Raw genomic sequence first — 20,648 nt, 5'->3', positions numbered from 1 at the left:
AACCATTCATGGTCACCATTCACGGTCTTTACCTCAGTGGTCCACAGAAGGGGAGCAGGCGACCCAGTTCTGGTCAATGATACAGAAGGGAAAACCTCTGTCCCCTCCTACGGTACTGAAGAAGCCGATGAGAAGCAGCCTGGCTCAACCAGATGATGGCGCACAGGTAGGACCCGAACACCATCTCTTAGGGCGATTGTCATTTCACAGACATCAGTGAATGAAATGGGGGGCAGAGTAAGGAGTAATAGCGGAAGCCAGACTAGACTTGAAACTGTATGACATGGGTCCATATTTCAAGTCTTAACCGTGAGACATGAAAGACATGATTGCTGCCATCAAGGGTGAGCTTCCTGTCTACATCCCAGGTCAGAGGACTCACGCGCATGCAATGCCTCACTTCAGAGTCCTCTGGTTACATCCCTTAAAACACACTTTATTTTTTAGAAGTTTTTGATTTACAGAAACACGGGGACTATGGTACATGTGCTCAGTCTCCCTATTACCAACATCTCAGACTAGTGTGGTGCATTTGTTACAAATGAATTGTCAATGCTTCTGCGTTCTTATTAACTGAAGTCAGTACCTTATTCTGATTTCCTTAGTCTCTACCTGATGTCCCTTTTCTGTTCCAGAATCATATCCAGTGTCCTATATTTCATTTAGTTGTCACATTTGCACAGGCTCCTCCTAGGTGTGATGGTCTCTCCATCTTCCCTTGTTCTAGATGACCTTGACAGTTTGGAGGAGCACTGCCCAGATATTGGGTAACAAGGCAGGGATCTTTCTCAGCACCTCTGCTCCCTCAGGAAACCTGAGTCAGGCTGTAGAAACTTTTTCTACCCGCACCCCCCCCCCGCCTCTTTTCCTCCCAAGGTCAATTCCTGCCTTGTACTACATTAGTCACACATTCTTCTAGAACATCATCCTATTCAGGGCCACAACTTCAAGGTGGAAATTATAAGGGTGACCTCAATATTACTTTTATTCACAGACACTTTTATCTTGGCAGGACTGCAAAAGAACAGCCATTTATCAGACACTGACCATGAGCCCAAACTAGGTTTTGGACTGGACAATAGCCATTTCATTGAATGCTTTCACCAACTATGCACATAAGCACGGTCCATGTTACAGAGAAGGAAACAAGTCGAGGCATCTCAAGCTGTTCACTCAAGGTTACTCAGCTGAACAACGGCACAGCCAGGATTCAAAGTCCTTCCTACTGCTACTGTTTGCTTCTGACACTTAAACTGCACACCTCTTGGGGCTGGTTCTCTGCCCACTGACCCAACACTGGGCATCTGAGGTACCAGGTGCTGCATTAGACTTTGGGCTCCAGAGAATGGCTACTGGCACAGAACAAAGATACAGCTACAAAGCCAGCCTTCAACCTTTTTTAAATAGCCCGATGCAAGGTTCATCCAGCTGTCAGTTTTATGGTCCTAGCTTCTCTTGCCTCAATTTCAGCCCCTTTCCATCAGGGTGAAAATAAATCAGACTTTTGAGTTCTCAATGTGTGACACAGTCATGGTCACGGCCACACACGGGAAAATGAAGGAAGCAATGGTCTTTAACCCTACATATATGTTGAAATCTACTTCTTGTTGGTGGAAATATTCCCTGATCCATGTAAATCATGTTGACAAATTTTCCTGAACCCCAGGTAGACTCGGTACACTAGAGTAGGTATCACACCACTGCGTAATTAGTTATTACCTACTCAGTCGTGAGCCCGTCGAGGGCAAAAGCTGACTAATTCATCCCTACATCCCCTAGTGCCAGCCCAAGGCCTGGCATCTGCGAGGCCTGAAATCAACGTTTGCTGAACAGTCATGCAGAATTCCTCGAGTTCCACCAGCAGATCCTTGCAGGCATGTTTATTATACCTAAAGGACTAAGATTTTCCCATGAAATTTCTTCCCAAACACATAAGGTGCTAAAATCATGGCACCAAAAGAAGAAGAAGAAGAAGGAGGAGGAGGAGGAGGAGGAGGAAGAGGGGGAGGAGGAGGGGAGGACGAGGGGGAGGAGGAGGGGAGGAAGAGGAGGGGAGGAGGGGAGGAGGAGGGGAGGAAGAGGAGGGGAGGAGGGGAGGAGGAAGAGGAGGGGAGGAGGGGAGGAGGAGGGGGGGGAGGAGGGGGGACAAGAGAGGGGAGGAGGAGGGGGGGAGGAGGGGGGGAGGAGGGGGGGAGGAGTTCAAGAAGAAATCTCAACATTCCCTCTAACATTCCAGAATCCTGAAGTTGAATGTTAATTATTGCCCCAGAAAACCAGAACAGAGGCAAAGGGCGGAAGTCACGGGAACCACACTTCACAACCAAGATCCTTCCGTTTTCTCAGCAAAAGATGTGTTTATTTGAGCAACTGGAATATCTATTTTCATCTTGTTTTGAAAATGCTAATGTTTCTCACATTATAAATTAGTAGGAGTCTTCATTCTTTGAAAGTATCACCAAAACCACTCAGAACCATAGTGTCAGCAGGACTGAAGTTCTCCAGGCTTATTTTAAGCAACTCTCCTGTTTTATTTCGTGAAAATTTCTAATATGTGAACACACGATAATCTCAACAGGAAACAGCTCCTTCCCCCAAAGGGTATCGCAGATGATGGTTTCATGGTGCCAGGTTTGAGAACTCCAGCATACAACGGAGCTCAGAAACATTAGCTATCGCTAGAAACCAGGCACTGAACTGACATATTTACATGTACTTTGATTTCAGATTTTTTTTTCTTGAATGACTGTCCTAAATGAAAAATTAATGAGGGGGAAAAACATTACAGAATTACCATGACCCTTAAGCCACAAAGACTTCCTTTACTTAAGAACCACTGAGAAGACATGGAAACACTTGTGAACTCCTGTCACAGTATTTCCTTCATTTAGGAATTGTGTAGCGGTGATGGCCGGTCCCCTCCCATTCTGCTCCAGAACCCACTGGCAGCCCCTGCCACACGTGGCCTTTGACAAATAACTTTGGCAAACAGCCCACATTTTTGTCAAAGGGATTTCTCTGAGAGGTGATACCCTGGAGCAGCCCTGAGTCAAGGATGGATAGAGTTTGAAGATAATTGTGCATCTTTCCACACTGCAATCCAGGGTCCCTGGCGGCTGAGCTTCAAGGGCCCCACGGTAACCTGCTTGGAAATACATCCTCTAGCCATTTTCTCCTTCCTGTTGGATTTCCCTGCCCTTCCCCAGTTTTATTTATTTCTCTATTTTTTTTTTTTGAATCACCTCCTAAACTGTGCATTCTCTATAGGAACAGTGTCATCCTCTAGGAGGGCAAAATCAGTTCGTGGTGGGGGGAATGGGGCTGGGGAAAAAAATCTTACTCTTTTTACATATCAAGCTCAGATTACATACTGTCTACAGAGAAATATGCAGTATATTTGTGGCATTAAAATGTCTTGGGTGGGAATAATTAGGGAAAAATACCTTAAAAATTCCTCAAAGAGGAGATAGTGAAAGCAAGATTGAATAATCCTGTGTTAAATAAACCACATGCACTGAGCTCCCTGGCCCAGAGAGCCCCCAGAGGAACACAGGCTAAGATTCTATGCTAATACACTGCTGAGCACTTGCTCAGTGAATTACTTCATTTAATCCATTCGTCAACCTGTAAGGCAGGGAGTATTAGGTCCATTTAACAGATTAGAAGTAAAATGACCTGTTGAAGGCTACAGAGCCAATGAGCCTAAGACTTGGGGTAAGCACTCCGGGTTCCTGGGGGCTGGGCTCTCGGCCACATGTTAGGAGAACCATCTCCAGTGTTAAGCCCAACATGGTGCTGGGAAGCAACTCTCTGTCAGTTCCTGTTGTGAATGAAAATAAATCAGGTTTTCTTGAATGGACCAAATGGTGGTGCTGTCCCATAAGTGACACTATAAACAATCCAAATGGATAAAAATATTACTTACGAGATGATGGTTTTGAATGCCCTAACTCAATGCTGACCTCAATGGAAAGCAAAGGGTACTTGATAATGATTCTTGGCAGAGGACAGGAGGGTCGGGGACCGGGGGGGGGGGGGTGGGGAGGTGGAGAAATGGTGGTTTGGGAACTGGGAATTTCAGCAGAAGAGAAACCCTCCTTGGCAAAAGGCTGCCTGGAGCCTGTGTATGGACACCAGGTCAGCCTGCCCCTGGCTTTTCCTCTTTCTTCTGTTCATTTGATCTGCACCCTGAGCCAGTATAACCTGGAATTCTACTGTAGCAAAACTGCTCCCTTGGTACAAGAGCATCATGGGCAGAAGCCCATGTGGCTGTATGGGAGCCAGCCTTGGAAGAAGACCCGAGTTCGAGTCGTTCCTTCTTCAGCAGCATGACTACAGGCAAGTTTCTAATGGCTCTGGGCATCAGTTTCATCTTCTCTACAGCTCCTTCCAGCTCTGAAGGCCTCTGAGGTCTATAATCGGCCAAGTGCCTCTCCCAGTGCTGGGTCCTTAAATCCCATAACCTGCTGTTATGTAATTACTGCTGATCAGTTTGATTAGTTTGATTAGGCCTGATTACTAAGGCCTTCTGGGTTCCATTTTCTGGACTGGCATCACCAGGTGGAGAAGCATCCATGACTGATACATGTGGGGTGAGATAAAGCAGAAGCTGGGATTCTAGCAAAGGGTAGGAGGAGGGAGTAGGGAGTAGGGAGATAAACTGTGATAGTGCTAAGTGATTTTCCATTAGTACAGATGGTCGGGACTGGTTGAACACATCCCCCTAGCGCAGTAAGTTGGATAATGTTTCAGTCCGTCCCTTCAAAAAGACACCCATAAAGGGAGAAATGGGCTTGAACTGCTAACACAAGTTTACAAAGAATCTAAGGGTCAATGGCAAAGAAACTCTGTGTCAGGCTTTTTGCTCCTTAAGAAAGCCAGATGTGGCGATTTTTAAGAAGGGATCTGTTCTAAGAATTATTGTTACTCATATGTATAAAGCAGGAATCCTACTGATGTTGCCCAAGGAGGGATATAATAAACTATGAAGTGATGTAAAAACATTGGATTGCTGATGGTTATCTTGATATGCAGGGCTTACATGCCCCAACTCAACTGTTACACCCTTAGAGGGTTCAAACAGTTTTACAGGTCTCTGGAAGGACGGTGCATGGAAGAGAGGAAAAGGCTATCCTAGCCCAAGTCTTCAGCAAGGAGAGAAGCCCACCACAGGAGGAACCCAATCAGAGCCAAGGCACAGCACACTCCGCACACATTTTTATTCTTCATAAACTACAAGCAAGAAGTAAGTTTGTTCCTGAATTATAACCCAGTTTTTTCTTCCAAGAGCACATTTTCAAAGTCCTCTATCCCTCTGTGACAGAATGAAAAGTCCCGTCCAACAAGGCCACAGTTTGGATGGCACCGTATCTGCATCCAATGAACCTATAAAACCAGAGGTGGCCCGAGACCTCAGTATTGGCATCATCTTGTCACCTGCAAACATTTTCCTGGTCATTGTCCCCAAAGGTGAGCACCTTTCATCCCTGTGGATGTGCGTGCTAAGTTAGTTCACTGATAGGTTCCTGGTATCAGGTGATGTAGCACAGACAGCAATGTGGCAAATTTGGGCCTGGGCAGATGCTCAGACCAAACAGAGAGGTCCCAACCGTGGACTCATCTGATCCTGCTAGAGCTTTAGGGAAACATCACCACCATAGTTTCCAAAGCACTCCCTCACACATTTTCTCCTGGGATTCTAACACTAATCCCATGCAATGGGCATCTGCAAATGGTAGGACTAGTGAGGTGTCTGAACCACATGGTTAATGCGGTTCTCCTAACAGCTCATCCAATGCACTTCTGACAGACCCACAGCGGTCTTAGGCCATCCCAAACCACAGCCACATGGTTCTGTGTCTACAAAGGGTTTTTAATCAATCCACACTAGAGGACCTTTCCTTTACTTTTTTTTCATATTGCTCAGTTTTTGTTTTGTTTTTTTAAGATCTTATTTACTTATTTGACACACAGAGAAAGAGAGAGAACGCAAAAGCACAGAGAGCAACAGAGGGAGAGCTGGAGAAGCAGACTCCCCACTGAGAAGGGAGCTCCATGCAGGGCTCAATCCCAGACCCTGGGACCAGGACCTGATCTGAAGGCAGACGCTTAACCGACTGAGCCACCCAGGCGTCCCACATTGCTCAGTTTTAAAGAGATGTAACAAATGCCCTTTCATTCTGTCAAAACTTCAAGACCCAGACAAAAAAAGAGACAGCAGGACCTCGATTCTTTGGAAAATTCCATTGGATCCCCGCGGACCGACGAAAATTTTAAACGTGGATGGGCTTATTTTTCATGAATACAAACTTGAAAAGGGGAGCTTCCTAATAATGCAAGGATAATAATGGAGCATCCAAGCTAACTGCATGCAGCCTTCGGTTCTCCAAGCAGGAGAGGAAGCCTAGTCATCAACCGAACAAACAGTAGGTTCGTCATCTTCCCCCCCAGTGGCGTAAACCTCCTTTGGAGGAAATCTCCTTAACACAACACAGGAGGCTCAACAGTGCATGCCCTCTCTGCCTGCTTGGTTCCTCATTTGCATATTATTATTGCATTTGCCAGACTACTCAGATTTCGTCATTTCCGGTGTCTCTCTCCATAGGAGAACTGCGGCTCATCTGTCTCAACTGCCAGGCACAAAGCTTGGCACTTGACTCAGCGTGTGCAACCTTGACATGAATGGCCTTAGCACGCTAAGCTACACCTCTGTACTGTTTGCCATTAACCAGACAAAAACCCAAGGTGGAGGAAGCTCAGGTACGTTGTATACAGAATCCATGAACCAAAAAACCTGTTGAGCTCTGCCAGTGGTTCTCAAGCCTGGAATCACTGAAGGACCACGCCTGGACCCCCACAGACCAATGGCATCAGTTTCTGGGGTGGGGTCTGTCATCTGTGTTCATGTGTGTGTTCTATGCTGTTTGTGCATGTTTAGTCCTTTATTTATTTTTTTTAGTCTTTTATTTTTTTAAGTATTTTTTAAAGATTTTATTTATTTATTTGACAGACAGAGATCATGAGTAGGCAGAGAGGCAGGCAGAGAGAGAGGAGGAAGCAGGCTCCCCGCTGAGCAGAGAGCCCAATGTGGGGCCCAATTCCAGGACCCCAGGATCATGACCCGAGCCGAAGGCAGAGACTTTAACCCACTGAGCCACTTTAACTTTTTGATTTTTTTTTTAATTTAAAGTTAGGAGTGCTATGATACCTATATATATTCTCTTCCCTGTGATCTTCCAACTGTTAATATTTTTGCCACAATTACCTCCTTCTCTCTCTTCCTGTGGGTATATACTGTGCTCACATATACACACTTGCATGGTCTATATGTGTGCCCAACATTGGAAAGTAAGTTGTTGGTATCATGACACTTGAACTACTAAAGAATACACCATGTGGCTCGTAAAAAATAGAACATTCACCTCCAAAGCCACAATGCAGTGACCACACTCAAGAAATTAAATTTTGGCATAACAATGTTATCTAATATGGAGTCCATGTTCAAATTTTCTTAACTATCCTTATAACAATATCCTTTATTGTTATTTATTTTTTTCGATCTGGGATCAAATTAAGAATCATGAAAGTAACTTGTGTTTTTTCCAGCTTACTGAGATATAATTGACATACAACATTGTGCAACTTTAAGTGTACCATGTCATGATTTGATGCACACATATGTAATGAAATGACTACCACAGAAGGTTCATAATCGTATCCATCATCTCACACAGTTACCTGTGTGTGTACGTGTGTGTGATGAGAACTTTCAAGATCTACTCTCTGATCAACTTTCAAATATACAATATAGTATTGTTGACTACAGTCCCCGGGCTACACAGTAGATCTCCAGAACGTATTTATCTTATAACTAGAAGTTTGTACCTTTTAACCGTCTTCACCCATTTCCCCCAGCCCCAAGCCACTGGCAACCACCAATCTGATCTCTGTTCCTAAGTTCAGTTTTTTTAAGATTCTAGACATGAGTGAGATCTTACAGTATTCGTCTTTTCTCTGCCTGACTTAGACTTCTTAACATAATACCCTCAAGGTTCATCTCTGGCCGTGTCATCGAAAATAGCACGATCTTCTTCTTTCTTATGGTTGAACGGCATTCCATTGTGCGTACATACCACATTTTCTTTATCCATTCATCCATCCGTGGACATTCACATTATTTCCTTGTCTTGTCTGCTAAACATTTTGCTGCAATGTCCACTGGGGTTCACATTCTTTAAGACAGTGATTACATTTCCTTCAGACAGACCCCCAGAAGTGGGATTGCTAAATCATCTGACAGTTCTATTTTGAATTTTTTGAGGAACTTCCCTACTGTTTTACGTAGTGTGACAACTGTATACCAATCTACCTCCCCACCAACGGTGCACCAGGGTTCCTTTTTCTTCATATCCTCATCAACACTTGTTATTTCTTGGCTTTCTGACAACGGCCATTCTAACATTCCTCCCTGGGGCTTTAATTTGCATTTCACTGATGATGAATAGATGTTGAGCACTTTTCATGTACACATTGGCCACATGTGTATCTTCTCGTCTATTCAGGTCCTGTGCCCATTTTTTAATAGGATCGTTTGCTTTCTTGTTGTTGAGTTGTAGGAGTTCCTCATAGATTGTGGAGATTAAGTTCTTACCAAATATAGGATTTATAAATATTTTCTTCCGTTCTGCAGGATGCCTTTCCATTTCGTTGATTGCTACTTTTCCGTGCAGAAGCGTTTTAGCTTGATGTGGTCCCATTTGTTTACATGCACGCACTGCATTGGGCTGTCATGGCCCTTTGAGCTGCTTTAACTGAGACCCTTCTTGTTTGTTCTTCCAACAGGGACCACTTGGAAGACTGTGCCAGACATCTTGCGGCATGTCCCACAATGTGAGTTTGTTTATTATTTCTTCATGATTGGATTCAGGTCATTTTAGGCACGACTGCAGGTATGTTGTTCATTTCCACTGAATTATTCCGGAGGAGGGTAAGGTTAGTTGGATTCATTATGCACAAATTCGATGACTGATTCAAGACACGTCTGCCAGATTTTTCTTCTTACCTAGGTGATTCACATGTATATCACAGTTTGAAACGTCTCGCTGCTACTCTGTGTGTACATAACCTGCGGACCAGCTGCTCTGCTTTCTCCTGGGGATTTTTTTTTTTTTTTAAAGTAAGTTCTATGCCCAAGTGGGGCTCAAACTCATGACCCTGAGATCAAGAGTCTCATGCTCTACTGACTGGACCAGCCAGGCGCCCTTCCCCTGGGGACTTTTCAGAAGAGCAGCTGTACATAGCACCTCACCAGGAAGGTAGAGTTTCAGTCTCTGTTACCTTTCTTCTGCATCATCTGCCACTGGGGACAACAGTGACATGGTGAAGACAGCAGTATGACAGAGATCCCAGCTCTGCTGCTTAGGTAGCCCCAAGGATCTGGACAAATCACATAACTTCTCAGAACCTGTTTTCATTTCCAAAGGAGAGACATTGTGCCCTCCCTTCCAGCACTGATGGCCACCTGCTATGAGCCTGGCTCCTGGACAGTGAGGTACCAGCTACCTGGGGTTACAGACCCTCCCAGCGCACCCCCTCCCTGGGGTCCAAGGCACCTGCTACTCTGGGCACTTGTGGTCAATACCTTCCTTGACTTCTTCATTCAACTTCAGTGATTTGAACGTATCATAAAAAAAGGAAAGCCAGGAAGAAGGCAAGGAGTTCAGAAAAGGGAAAAAAAAAATAGAACGAGATCATTAGAGAGAGGATAGGGGCATGGATTTGATGAGAGGGGCAAGCAGAAGGCAGATTAAATAGGACTGAGAGGAGAAGCAGTATTTACTGACTATCTGCAGTGGTTGGGGCAGGTCACTAAGAGGATGTGATCGCTGGGTGACTGTAGGGCTGGACCTCACTCACTCTCCACCCCCCGCCGCCCCGTCCTTGGACTGTGCACTCCCTCGTCCACCGTATCCACAGTGGGAGCTATTCCAAAGACGCAGCCTTGCAATTAAGGTGCTGCAGACGTTGTCTGTATTGTGTATATTACTGAACCCCATTAAGGCCTCTCTGAAAACCTTTAAGATTCTGGAGAGTGGGTGGGGAGACCTACTCATCTTTCAGTGCCAAAGATAAGCCTTGAATATAAGTCCTCTTGCTTATGAAACCTGCCACCTAGGGATCTAGAGTGGCCCGCCTCCTTTTTCCCTTTCCCCTTGCCCTCTATCTGCAGAGGGGGCCAGTTTCAGATTTAACACAGGGAATGCCCAAGGTCGCAAAGCAGCACAAGGCAATGTTTAGGTGTTGTCTATCATCACCTCAATTAAATTTCACAACAGCCCCGGGAGGTATGCCTGACTCTATCTCTATACCAGAAATAAAGAAATTGAAACCCAGGAAAGTGAGCAAATTACTCCAGGTCACACAGCCAGGAAAGAGCAGACTGGATTAAACCCAGGTCTGACTCCAAAGACTATGCATGCTCTTGCAGCCGAATAAAGACGGGCACAGTGATACTGCATCTCACACCTGTCAGGACAGCTATTATCAAAGAAAAAAAAAGACAAAAACAGAAACCAAATCAAAACCAGGAGAAACAGTGTTGGTGAGGATAGGGAGAAACTCAAAGCCCTGCATGGTGTGGGCAGAAATGCAAAACGGTGGAAACGCTGGAATGGGGGAAACAATGGAAAACAATATGGAGGTTCCTCAAAAGTTAAAAATAGAGCTACCACATGATACAGTCATCTCACCTTTGAGTACGTATCCAAAAGAACAGAAATTGGGATCTGAGCGATATTAGCACTCCAGGTTCAATGGAATACTGCTCGTAATAGCCAAGATGTATGGATGAGCTCCTTGTTCATCGACAGATGAATGGAGAAATAATGGGGAATACTGATCAGCCTCTCAAAAGAGGGTCTAGAGAGCCTTCAGTCAATAGGCTAAGACCACCAGTCAGCCCCTTGCATTCCAAACTACTCGCTGCTGGCTCCTTGTGCCCCACCTCCCAGCCTTGCCTGCCCTCACGTCCCCAGGGGCCAGTCCACCTCCGAATGCAAACAGGGGGTATTTCCTGTGATCATGTCCCCTTGGTCCTTTAACAGGTGAGTGAGTGGTCAGACCCAGCTGGCCGCCGTGAGATGGTGAGGGCAGCAGGAGGCTTGTGCACAGTGTCCATCCAGCGACAGTGCCAAGAGGAAGCCAGCATCTCTCTGCAGACAGGCTAGGGAAGGGGAGTCCCGGGACAAAGTCAGAACACAACAGTGGTTTGTGCTTTTAAGGAGACCCCTATTCAGATTCAACCAATGACTATTCCGTGTCTGGTGTTGGGCTCATTTCATTCACAGGTTTTAAGCCTGAACACCGCCCTGTGACAGGTCCCTGTAATCATCCCAGCCTCCAGGCCACGCAAAATCGCAGAGGCCTCTGAGCATCCAGATGCGAGCTGCGAGTCCAGCACGTTCTCCACAACAGCAGGATCCTTTTCAAGCGCAGGAAGCAGAGAAGGGATCATCAGCCTCACTGAGGTCAAAGCATGGTCTCCCACCCTGCCCCTCCTCCCCTTCGTCCATTTGAAGACTACTGCAAGCTATTCTTTTCACCAAAATCCTTCTTGTGGCTGTGGATAAAGCCATACCAAGCAAAGTCCTGGGGAGCCTTCCACTCACCCAGTCAGCGCATGCTCGCCTGCTAATCACCGCGGACCCCGCAGCCCGCTGGAAACAGAACGCCGAAGAATACCGCGGCCCTATCCCCAAGTAGCCCTCGGTTCAATGGCAGAGACCAGTAAGCAGATCAATTTAGTGTAAGGTGCAAAATCCTACAGCTGGGAATGTTGCAGAGGAGGGCGATTCTAGCTCAACTTGGGGTGGGAGCGGTGGGGGGTGGGGGTGGGGCAGCGAAAAGCTTCCCGGAAGAAACCATGTCAGAGCTGGGTCAAGGTGAAAATGAGTAGCCAGGAAAAAACAAGGATGAGCATTTAAGGCAAAGAGAGCATGGTTGGGTAGGGTGGGGGTCTTTGGTCTCCACATTTGCTGTAGTCGACTTGCAGGACAGGAATGGGGCTGGCGGGAGGTGGGGATCGCATCTCGTGGGCCTGATTCATTAAAAAAATAAAATAAAAGCATGCACTAGACTGTGAACCCACAGCCAGCCCAATTTCCTGGCCCCCTTATGCTATTAGCTACAGCCCAGAACAGGATAATGGATGCTTCGAAGCACGAATTACAGTGCCTCGCAAAATCCTGAATCATCAATGAAAAGTTCAATTTGTTCACTTGACTGAACTTGAGGACGGATGTACAGTGCTTCCACTAACTAGGTAAGCTTCAGTTTTAGGAGTTCACACCAAGCCCAACGAGGTTTCCTATAATTCCCAATGAATCAAAAGCTGCAATCCTATCACCGCCTGAGCCCACTCCGCGTGTCCCAAACACCGTGCTTCCCTGGGTTCTGACTAGTCCCTGTTTTGTTTCCAAACCCCATTTCTAGCCATTGGCAGCTGTGAGCTAGCACGTGGAGGCAGAGATATTCTTATGATCCCTGTGTTATCAGGGAGGTGAGGGGCACCCAGTGATGCCCAGTGAAATACCAGAGCCCTGCAATTGTTGGCAGAGCGTCAGAACTGGGATCCAGCTCAGAAACCACAGTTGAGGTCACTCACTGTGAAACTCACTGAGGTCAAAGCATGGTCTGCAAGCAACACTGCATTCAGATGTTAGCAGCCAAAAGAGCCGCCGTGTGATCTTGGACAAGGGGTTTCACTGAAGTTTTCTTACTCTCATCTCTAAAACGTAGACAGTAATTTCCACCTCATAAGATCCTGGAGAGAGCTGATGAAATAAATGATTTGCATGTCTGAAGGCATCTGGCTAGATCTTCACCTCTGCCTTATGCCACACTCCCAGATTTTCCTGGTCCTCTCTGGGAAACAAGGCTACAGGTTCGGGCACTCTCAAATCTGCTTCTGCGTGATGGAATAATCCGAAAGAAGGATAAAATCGAGGCTCTGTCAATAACAGGCCTTAGCTATCCCTCCCCCAGGTTGGGCAAGGCAGAGCAGGGGTGCTGGCTAGGAATGGTGGGAGGCGAACAAAGAGGGACCCCACAAGCTACAGTGGAACCCCAGGTTTGGAAGTCAGCCAATAAATAGTGACCGCCATTTACACGCAAAAAGACATATTGAGTCTCTGTATGTTTGTGTGCACTCAAATCCGTACCTTTTTTTTTTCACTATAACATTCCAGTATCAATTTAACTAATCAATTAATTTAACTGAACCCCTTTCGGTTCATTTGTACTAAACACAGTGCTAGAAACAGAGAAGAATACATTTTTCATCCATTTTTAACCCCCGAAAAAAGCAAATGGAAGAGTAACCCTTGCTAGCCCTTCTCTCCAGCCACTAACACCTGCAAATTCAGGCAGAAGTGGATGCCAGACGCTGGACCATCCCAAATCCATGTTCTTGGCTGGATGCCCCCCTCTCTGCTGCCAGATCCTCACTTTCAGGGAGGCATCCTCTCCAAGCTTCTGTAACCTCTCAGAAGAAACCTGTTGCCAAGCCTGAGGTCCCGTGCAGACGCCCCCACCTGGTGGCCAAATCTGGAAAAGCCACTGCAACCAAAGATGATTGGCAGGTGGCAACTCCAAGGCTCCCTGAACTCTCCGGGACCGCAACAGTCATGGGTCAGTCAGAGGAGGACACAGAGGAATATTCACGACTAAAGGCACAGAAAGGGTCAAAGTTATGGCCAATTCCCCACCAAAACCCCGGTAACGTAGGGCTTCCCAAGAAGCAGCCATCAGAATGACTAAGCCACAGACAGGAGGCTAGGGGTAACTGGAAATGCCCTGCCAGCCCTGGGGTGTATGGTGACAGCTCTGACTTTCTCTCCTGGGTGAGGAATCACCACTACCATCCTCTCCCCTCTTCCCCAAGTGCAAGAAGATTTCCTGACCCAAGTGTCAGTGCAGAAGATAGTTCCATCTTCCTTCCCTGGCAACACATTTTCATCCTGACTAGCAAGGAGATGCTTTCTAGGGGAAGGGTGCCTGGGGTCAAACCTCCAGCCAGGCCCCATCATATGGCCCGCACCCTCGTCCAGCCAAAGTGAGAGAAGGGGCAGCAGCTGACCTTGAGGGGATATCAGGGCCAAATCATGGAGATTTGGCCAAAATAACCCCCAGCCCTCATCTCCTGGCACTGTTAAGCCCCAGCTTCTCTGTCTAGGCTGCAGCCTGAGAGATTCTCATTCTCTTATATTCTCTTTCCTGCTCATTAACTCCCATAAAAATAACCCAAAGACACTCATTTTGACCAGTCCAAGCCCCCAACTAGAGCAACACCAGGTTCTATACCAGGATGGAGCCCTAAGGAGTAGCACAATCAAGCGATTGATACCCGCGTTCATGCGCGCGCTCGCTCGTGCACACACACACACACACACACACACCACTGTGGGCAGTGTACCACTCCCATCCCTAACTCCGGGATGCATCATCTAAACTCAGTAGCGATCCCAGGAGAAGGGACCCACCCCAAGCAGAAACACAGAGCGTATGGAAGGGATCCGCTTTATCCTGTTCATCCTCCACATTAATTGGAAAAGAAACATCATTCTTTTAAGCTCCGATACCAACATCCGGAGAAGGTGCCATAAATGCGCACCCGCGCGCACACAAACACGCCAATCCGATCTCCAAATTAGCTGGGGAACCACGCTTGGATCCTCTAAGCCGTGGTGCCCAACACCTAGAGAGTGGCTCACAGACACACGGACACACACGGCGGAGAAACACGGATGACAGACTGTTCTCCTCAGCCGACGGGCGCCCCTGGGCTTTAAGGCCCCGCAGCCGTCCTGGCTGGAGCCCCCACCCCGAGCCCCAGCCCCCGCCGCCGAGCGGCTGGGTACTCACACGAGCGCGTGGTAGAGCAGCGCCCAGCCCCGCGGTCTCTCGAGGGCGTCGTAGATCAAAGTTTGGATGCGCCGGTACTTGGCGTTGTTCCTCTTGACAGGGCGGCTCAGGGGGGTCTTGGCCAGGAGCCCGATGCCCTGCGGGGTCCTCCGCAGACCCTCGTCGCGGCCGCCGCCCTCCAGCAGCAGGGTCCCGTCTTTGTCAGCTCCGGCCCCGAGCGCCAAGGTGACTTGCTCCACGTCGCCGGGCGCCAGCCCCACTTTCCGCTCCTCATCGCCGGCCGCCGCCGCGTCCCCTCCGGCGGGGTTAGCGGCCCCGCCGCCGCCGCCCCCGTCGCCGCCGCCGGCAGCCGCCCCCGCCGCCCCCGCCGCCCTGCGCGCCTTGAGCCCCATCTGCCTCGCCCCCGCCGGCCGCTTCGCCTTCTCCGCTGCTGCTCCGGGAAGAAGGGGCGCTCGGGGTGCGTGGATGAGGCGGCGGCGGCGGCTGCAAGCCCAGGAACTCCAATGCCATGATCCGCGCGCCGCTCCCCACCCACCCCCCCCAAAAGCAAGCAAAGGAGGGCCCCCCGGGGGGCAGGGGAGGCCAGGCAGCGGGAAGGGGTCACATCCCGCACGGGTCAGCCGCGGGACCCCGAGGGGCGCGAGCCGCGGACTGCGGGGAGCGGGCGAGGGCGCGCGAGGCTGGCGCGGAGGCGCTAGGGCGCGCGGCGGCGGGAGCCTGGCACCGGCGCTCCGGGGCGGCGGCGGCGGCGGCACCCGGGCCGGCGAGCCCGAGACAGCATCGCAGTTTATTTACAAGCCCGGTGCCAACCGCCCGCCAGCCCGCCAGCCACACGCGCCGCCGCCGCCTCCGCCCTCCTCCGCACTCCCCCCGCCGCGCCCCTCCCCGCCCGCTCCAGCCTCAGCCCCGCAGCAAACGCTTTGAGCCAGCGCGCCGCGGGCCGAGCGCACGCCGCCGCCCCCACTCCCTCGCCGGGGTGGGGCCCCATTGTCCCGCCCCGTCGCGGCGGGAGGCCTTCGCGGCGCCCCGCCTCCCCCCCTCCGCCGCCCCCCACCTCGGAGCCGGGCTACCCTTGTTCCCGTGGGCGTTAGGGCTTTCCCCGGGCTGGGCGCGGGGGCAAAGGGGGGAAGCGCGAAGGAACTGAGGCAGGGGGTTCGTCTGTCGACCTTCGGCGCTGGCCTGACTGCTGCAGCTTTCTGTTCTCTGGTCACCTCCCAACCCTGCTTTTTGGCTTTGGAAGTAAAATCCAAGTTGCTGGGTTGGCCAAGGCCAAGCGCGCCCTGAGCCCACAGACTCTGGGTGGCTCCCTGTTCGGTTTCTGATTCATGGTGGACAGTGCTGCCCTCACCTCCCTTGGCCCTTCGCCCTTGCCGGCTCTGGCGAGCAGAGGGTTGAAGAAACAGAAAGAACTCGCGGAATTGGCTTGGCTTCTAACTTGGGCTCTAGCAAGCCATTCCCTCTCTTGCCTGAGCCTGTTCATTCATTCAATTGCTAAACCCTAAGTGAGCTTCTCCTGAGAGGGGCAGTGTTCTCTGACCTGAGCATAGCAGATCCCCGCACTCCTAAAGCTTGCATTCTGGAAAGATGGAAGACAATAACGGAAAACAAACATATATAGTGTAATTGCCAAGACTGGTGGATGCTTTGAGGAAGCAAAATAGCGTGCTGTGCTTGAAGTGGGGAATTTTCTTACATTGGCTGATCCTGGAAGGTCTCCTTGTGGAGGTGACATTTTGGGGTAAGACCTAAGTGACAAGCTGGGGCAACTATGGAAACGTCAGGAAGAGCATTCCAGGGAGCAGAAGAGGGAGCTCAAAGATGAAGTGTGGCTTGAGTGCATTAAGTGCAGAGGAAGGGGAGGCCGCAGTTAGGCGGGGACTAGATCACATTAAGTCAATGGCAGAGGTCGGTGAGTTTCCCCTGTACTTTGGACCTAACTCTCATCTTCTTTGCCCATGGCCACCACCATTCCAGAGATCCTGCTGCCCCCTGGTACCTGGAGTCTCCTTCACTTCCCACTCTCACCAGGCTTGTCTTGGGCAGAGGGAGGGGTTGTGGGCAAGGCCAAGTCAAGGATCTGGGAGCCCCCAGAAAGCCTGCAAAGGAATGCCAGGAGTTGGTCAAGGAGAGAGAGAGAGAGAGAAGGGGAGAAGACTGAAGGAGAGGGGCGGTGGGACAGGGGATGGGAAAGGTATGGAGAGAAAGAAGGGAAAGGGCAAAAAGGAAGGGGGAGAGAAGGAAGAGTGAGTGTGGGAATGAGGAGGGAGGAGGAGGATCTGTATGAAATGAATGTCAGAGGGGAGAACCTCAGAAATCTCAACCAATGGGGTAGTTTTGAGAAAGGAGTTAAACCATACCCAGCCTGAAATCATTGAACGGGGTTGTGTAGGCAAAAAAGAACTAATCGCTCAACGCTACAGAAGTTTGTCCAGAAAGTGACTCTAATATGGGACCTTAATATAGAACAAGAGCCTCCACCTGACTGAGAAAGATTATTCATTGGTCGGTGGGCTGCGGGATGCACTTTGTGAAGACTTTATTAACTGCCTTCAGACCTGTGACTGCACCCACCGAGGACCCCCACTAATGCTTATGAAGAGAGCGGTGCTCAGCCATGAGTTAGTTGGAGGCTGGTAAGTAACCACTCAGTGCAAACTCTGGAAAGAAGAAAACGTGCAGAGAAAGGGACCAGCTTAGGTGAGAGAAGCTCCAAATGGAAGTTGCACAGCCCCTCCCCCAATCACGCTCCTGAACATCTGTTTTCCCTCTACTCCCAGCACGCCAGCGTGAGTGGGTGAGCCTTTCATCGCAGTCCTATCCCAGCCTCCTAGGGAACAATTCCATCCTTCATGTTTGAGCCCCTTTTCTAAAGTCGCCCTCAATCCCTTCCTATTTTGTTAGTTAACTTTATCACTGCCTAAAATGATCCTATCTGCATTTTGTTTACTACTATCTCACTAAGCAGGAGCAGGGACTCGGGGTTCTATCCCTGCAGCCTAGAAGGATGCCTGCTGTTTAGTAGGCTCTCAACACTGTTCATGAATGAATGATGAATGAGTGAATTCAGAATGTAAAGCCCCAGAACAATGCTTGGCTCACAATGCAACTGGCTTTATGTTTGTGTAGGAGATTTCGGGTTTTGTCTTCTACCATTGGGAAAGTCTTTATTCTTAGAAAGTCTTAGTACTCATTGCAACTCAAGTAACATGGTGACAAAAAACATTTTGACAGAATTTAAAATAACAAGACTCACCAGATAAGCATCAAAGGAGATTAGTCGAGGACCCCATAGAAGACATCATTACTGTGCAATTAATCAAAAGTTCAGATTTTCAGAATAGCAATTTGGATCCTCCGGCATGTGAGGAGACTACTATTTTGATGAGAGCTGCAGACGGTCAGTTATTAATGTTTTAAGATCAAGTACAGGGGCTAAGTTTGTGCCTCCCACAAAGCGTGAGGTAAAATCACTATCAAATTCATAACTCTGATCCAGTTAAATCCAACGATAGGGAAACTGCTATGTAGTTTGGAAATTGGTTTGCTTAATGGTTTTATAATCCAATGCAGAGTGTTGTTCAGGTAGGAGGCTTGGAAACGTCACGAAAAATGGGATGCAGTCTTGGTGCCATTTGGGGGGGGCTATGTAATCTCAACGCTCCATAGCACAGATTCCAGCTAACTGAAGTCAAATGTCCTAGATTCCATTGAGAGGAATCTTCTTTGAGGCTTAAAATCCCTGAGAACCTCAGATACCAAGTGGGAGTTGGTACCATGACAGAGTTCAGTGACACAGTATCCATAAGGGCCAGACTGGGGCCACGGTACAAACAACAAATTCCGCTGCTGGTTTTCATCCCAGCTCTGCACAACCTCAGTGTGTGACCTTGAAAACCCAACCAACTCCTAGTCTTCAGATTTGCCACCTGATACCCCTCCCCTTGCCTTTGATTTTTTTCCCATTTCACGGGTCTTCATCTCACTGTACATTAGGACAGATAAACTCCTTCTCTCCTGCAGGTGGGGAGACTTCCTGGGAATGAGTAAGGAGAGAGAAGCCAAGAGACCTTCTCTGAGCCTCAGTTCCTCCCTCTGTACATCCTGCTTCCCCAGGGGTGTAAGCCTCCCTTGACGAGACGCACAGAAACATGCCTGCGGAGAGATGATGCCCGAGTGACGATTTCTGTAATCGAAGGAGCAGGACAGAATCTCAGGTTCATGGGCACAGTTAACGGGGTCCCTACCCACCCTCTCACCCTGTTCCCCAAAATGCATTAAATGACTGTCTTGGACCATGTTTAAATTTGCTTTTAGTATTTGTTACACAAGAAGTGCCTCGTCGTTGGAGAGGAATTATGAAATACAAAGCAGCAAAAAGGCAGCAACAATAATTTGTCATCTGGTTACCCAGAAACACCCTCTGTTAATAGTCTGGTGGCAACTATTGCTAAAGCTGTTGCAGCATGCCTGACCTGCAAACAGAGAAGACGGACGAGGAGCGTCCAGTATGGCACCTCCCCTAGTGCTTCAGCCAGCCACGTGGTGGCAGGTTGATTCCATTGGACCTTGCAGTCATGATTTGGGTGGGTGGGGATGTGTCTCTGGTAGAAGAGATGCATTTCCGGGATACAAAATTGCCTCCCCTGCCATCATGCTTCTGCCAACATCACCCTCCGTGGACTTACGAATACCTCTCTATCATAGGATTCCATGAAACTGCTTCTGACCAAATAACATAGCTCCAAAATGCTTGCTCTACACCTGGTTATAAATCTACCTCTGGGAGGAGCCAGTGAGACAGGTCTTCCCACTTTGCGGAGGCAAACCCCTGTTTGGGGTCTTGTAACAATTCAAGCCAAAAGCACATAGATTGGGAAAGGAAGTGTCCCCTCTATGCATTCTTTATCCTTGAAAGCTTAACCACAGCAAATCCTCAGAAGGGTTGCCTGCCTGCCTTCCTCCATGCTTTTGCTTTGTTTTCCTTTTCCTGGCCTTTACATCACTCTCCTGTAGAGCACAAGGACTCTCGATCCCTTGCAGGTGAAACACCTTCCCAGGAATGAATAAGGAGAAACAGGCAAAAGGACACCCTTGCACACATCACCCAAAGGATGAGGTCAGCCTAAGCTATGGAATTTAGACCCTGATTCAAATTCTAGTGCTGGCTCTGTGACTTTGAGTTTAGCGACCTTGGACAAGTTATTGGACTGTTTCCTTCTCGATAAAGTGGGATAATGTTTCCCAACCTCCCTACCTCTGACTTGGTCTGAACACCATTCAGGGATCCATTTTGAGGTAGAGCTTTGCAGTGTGTGATATACTGCACACATTTACTATATTACTCCAAGGAGTCTGGACACACGACTGTGGACGGCAGCTCAAGTCAGGCATGATGGGGAATGAATGAGCTCGGAGCAAAATGGCGCTCACCTTCACTCCAGATGGCAATAATTAAAGGACTTCACTTAGATGGTTCTCAATTGGAAAAAGTGTTTCTTTCCCCTGCCTTGCATTTGCAATTCTTACGTTAACCTTTAAATATCATTTTTTTTCTTTTTTTTTTCGACTAATTATACAGGTATCCCCAGCTTTTCAAAAGTATATGTGATGCCACCTCACTTTTACAAAGGACCTACACGAGGACCTGTTTTCACTAACAGAGAAATCTGAAGAGAATTTTGCCTTTACAAAATAAAGGAGAAAGGAAAGAAGGCAGGCAGGCAGGCATCACC

The 20,648-nt window shown here is 48.6% G+C and overlaps 1 protein-coding gene across 1 annotated transcript in view; it reads right to left on the bottom strand.

Moving 5' to 3' along the window:
* KCNQ3 (potassium voltage-gated channel subfamily Q member 3) overlaps positions 1 to 15,308 on the bottom strand; it is a gene marked incomplete at both ends in the record, with an annotated part of 282,048 nt that extends 266,740 nt beyond the window's left edge. Inside the window, one exon of the mRNA XM_080802117.1 lies at positions 14,917 to 15,308. Within this exon, the coding sequence (XP_080658243.1) occupies positions 14,917 to 15,308 (392 nt within the window). The remainder of the gene's footprint in view (positions 1 to 14,916) is intronic.
* Between the last annotated feature and the right edge of the window lie 5,340 nt (positions 15,309 to 20,648).

The sequence above is a fragment of the Martes martes genome (genome assembly GCF_963455335.1).
Source record: "Martes martes genome assembly, chromosome: 4".
Taxonomy (NCBI): Eukaryota; Metazoa; Chordata; class Mammalia; order Carnivora; family Mustelidae; genus Martes; species Martes martes.
This window is presented reverse-complemented; position numbering and strand designations above follow the sequence as displayed.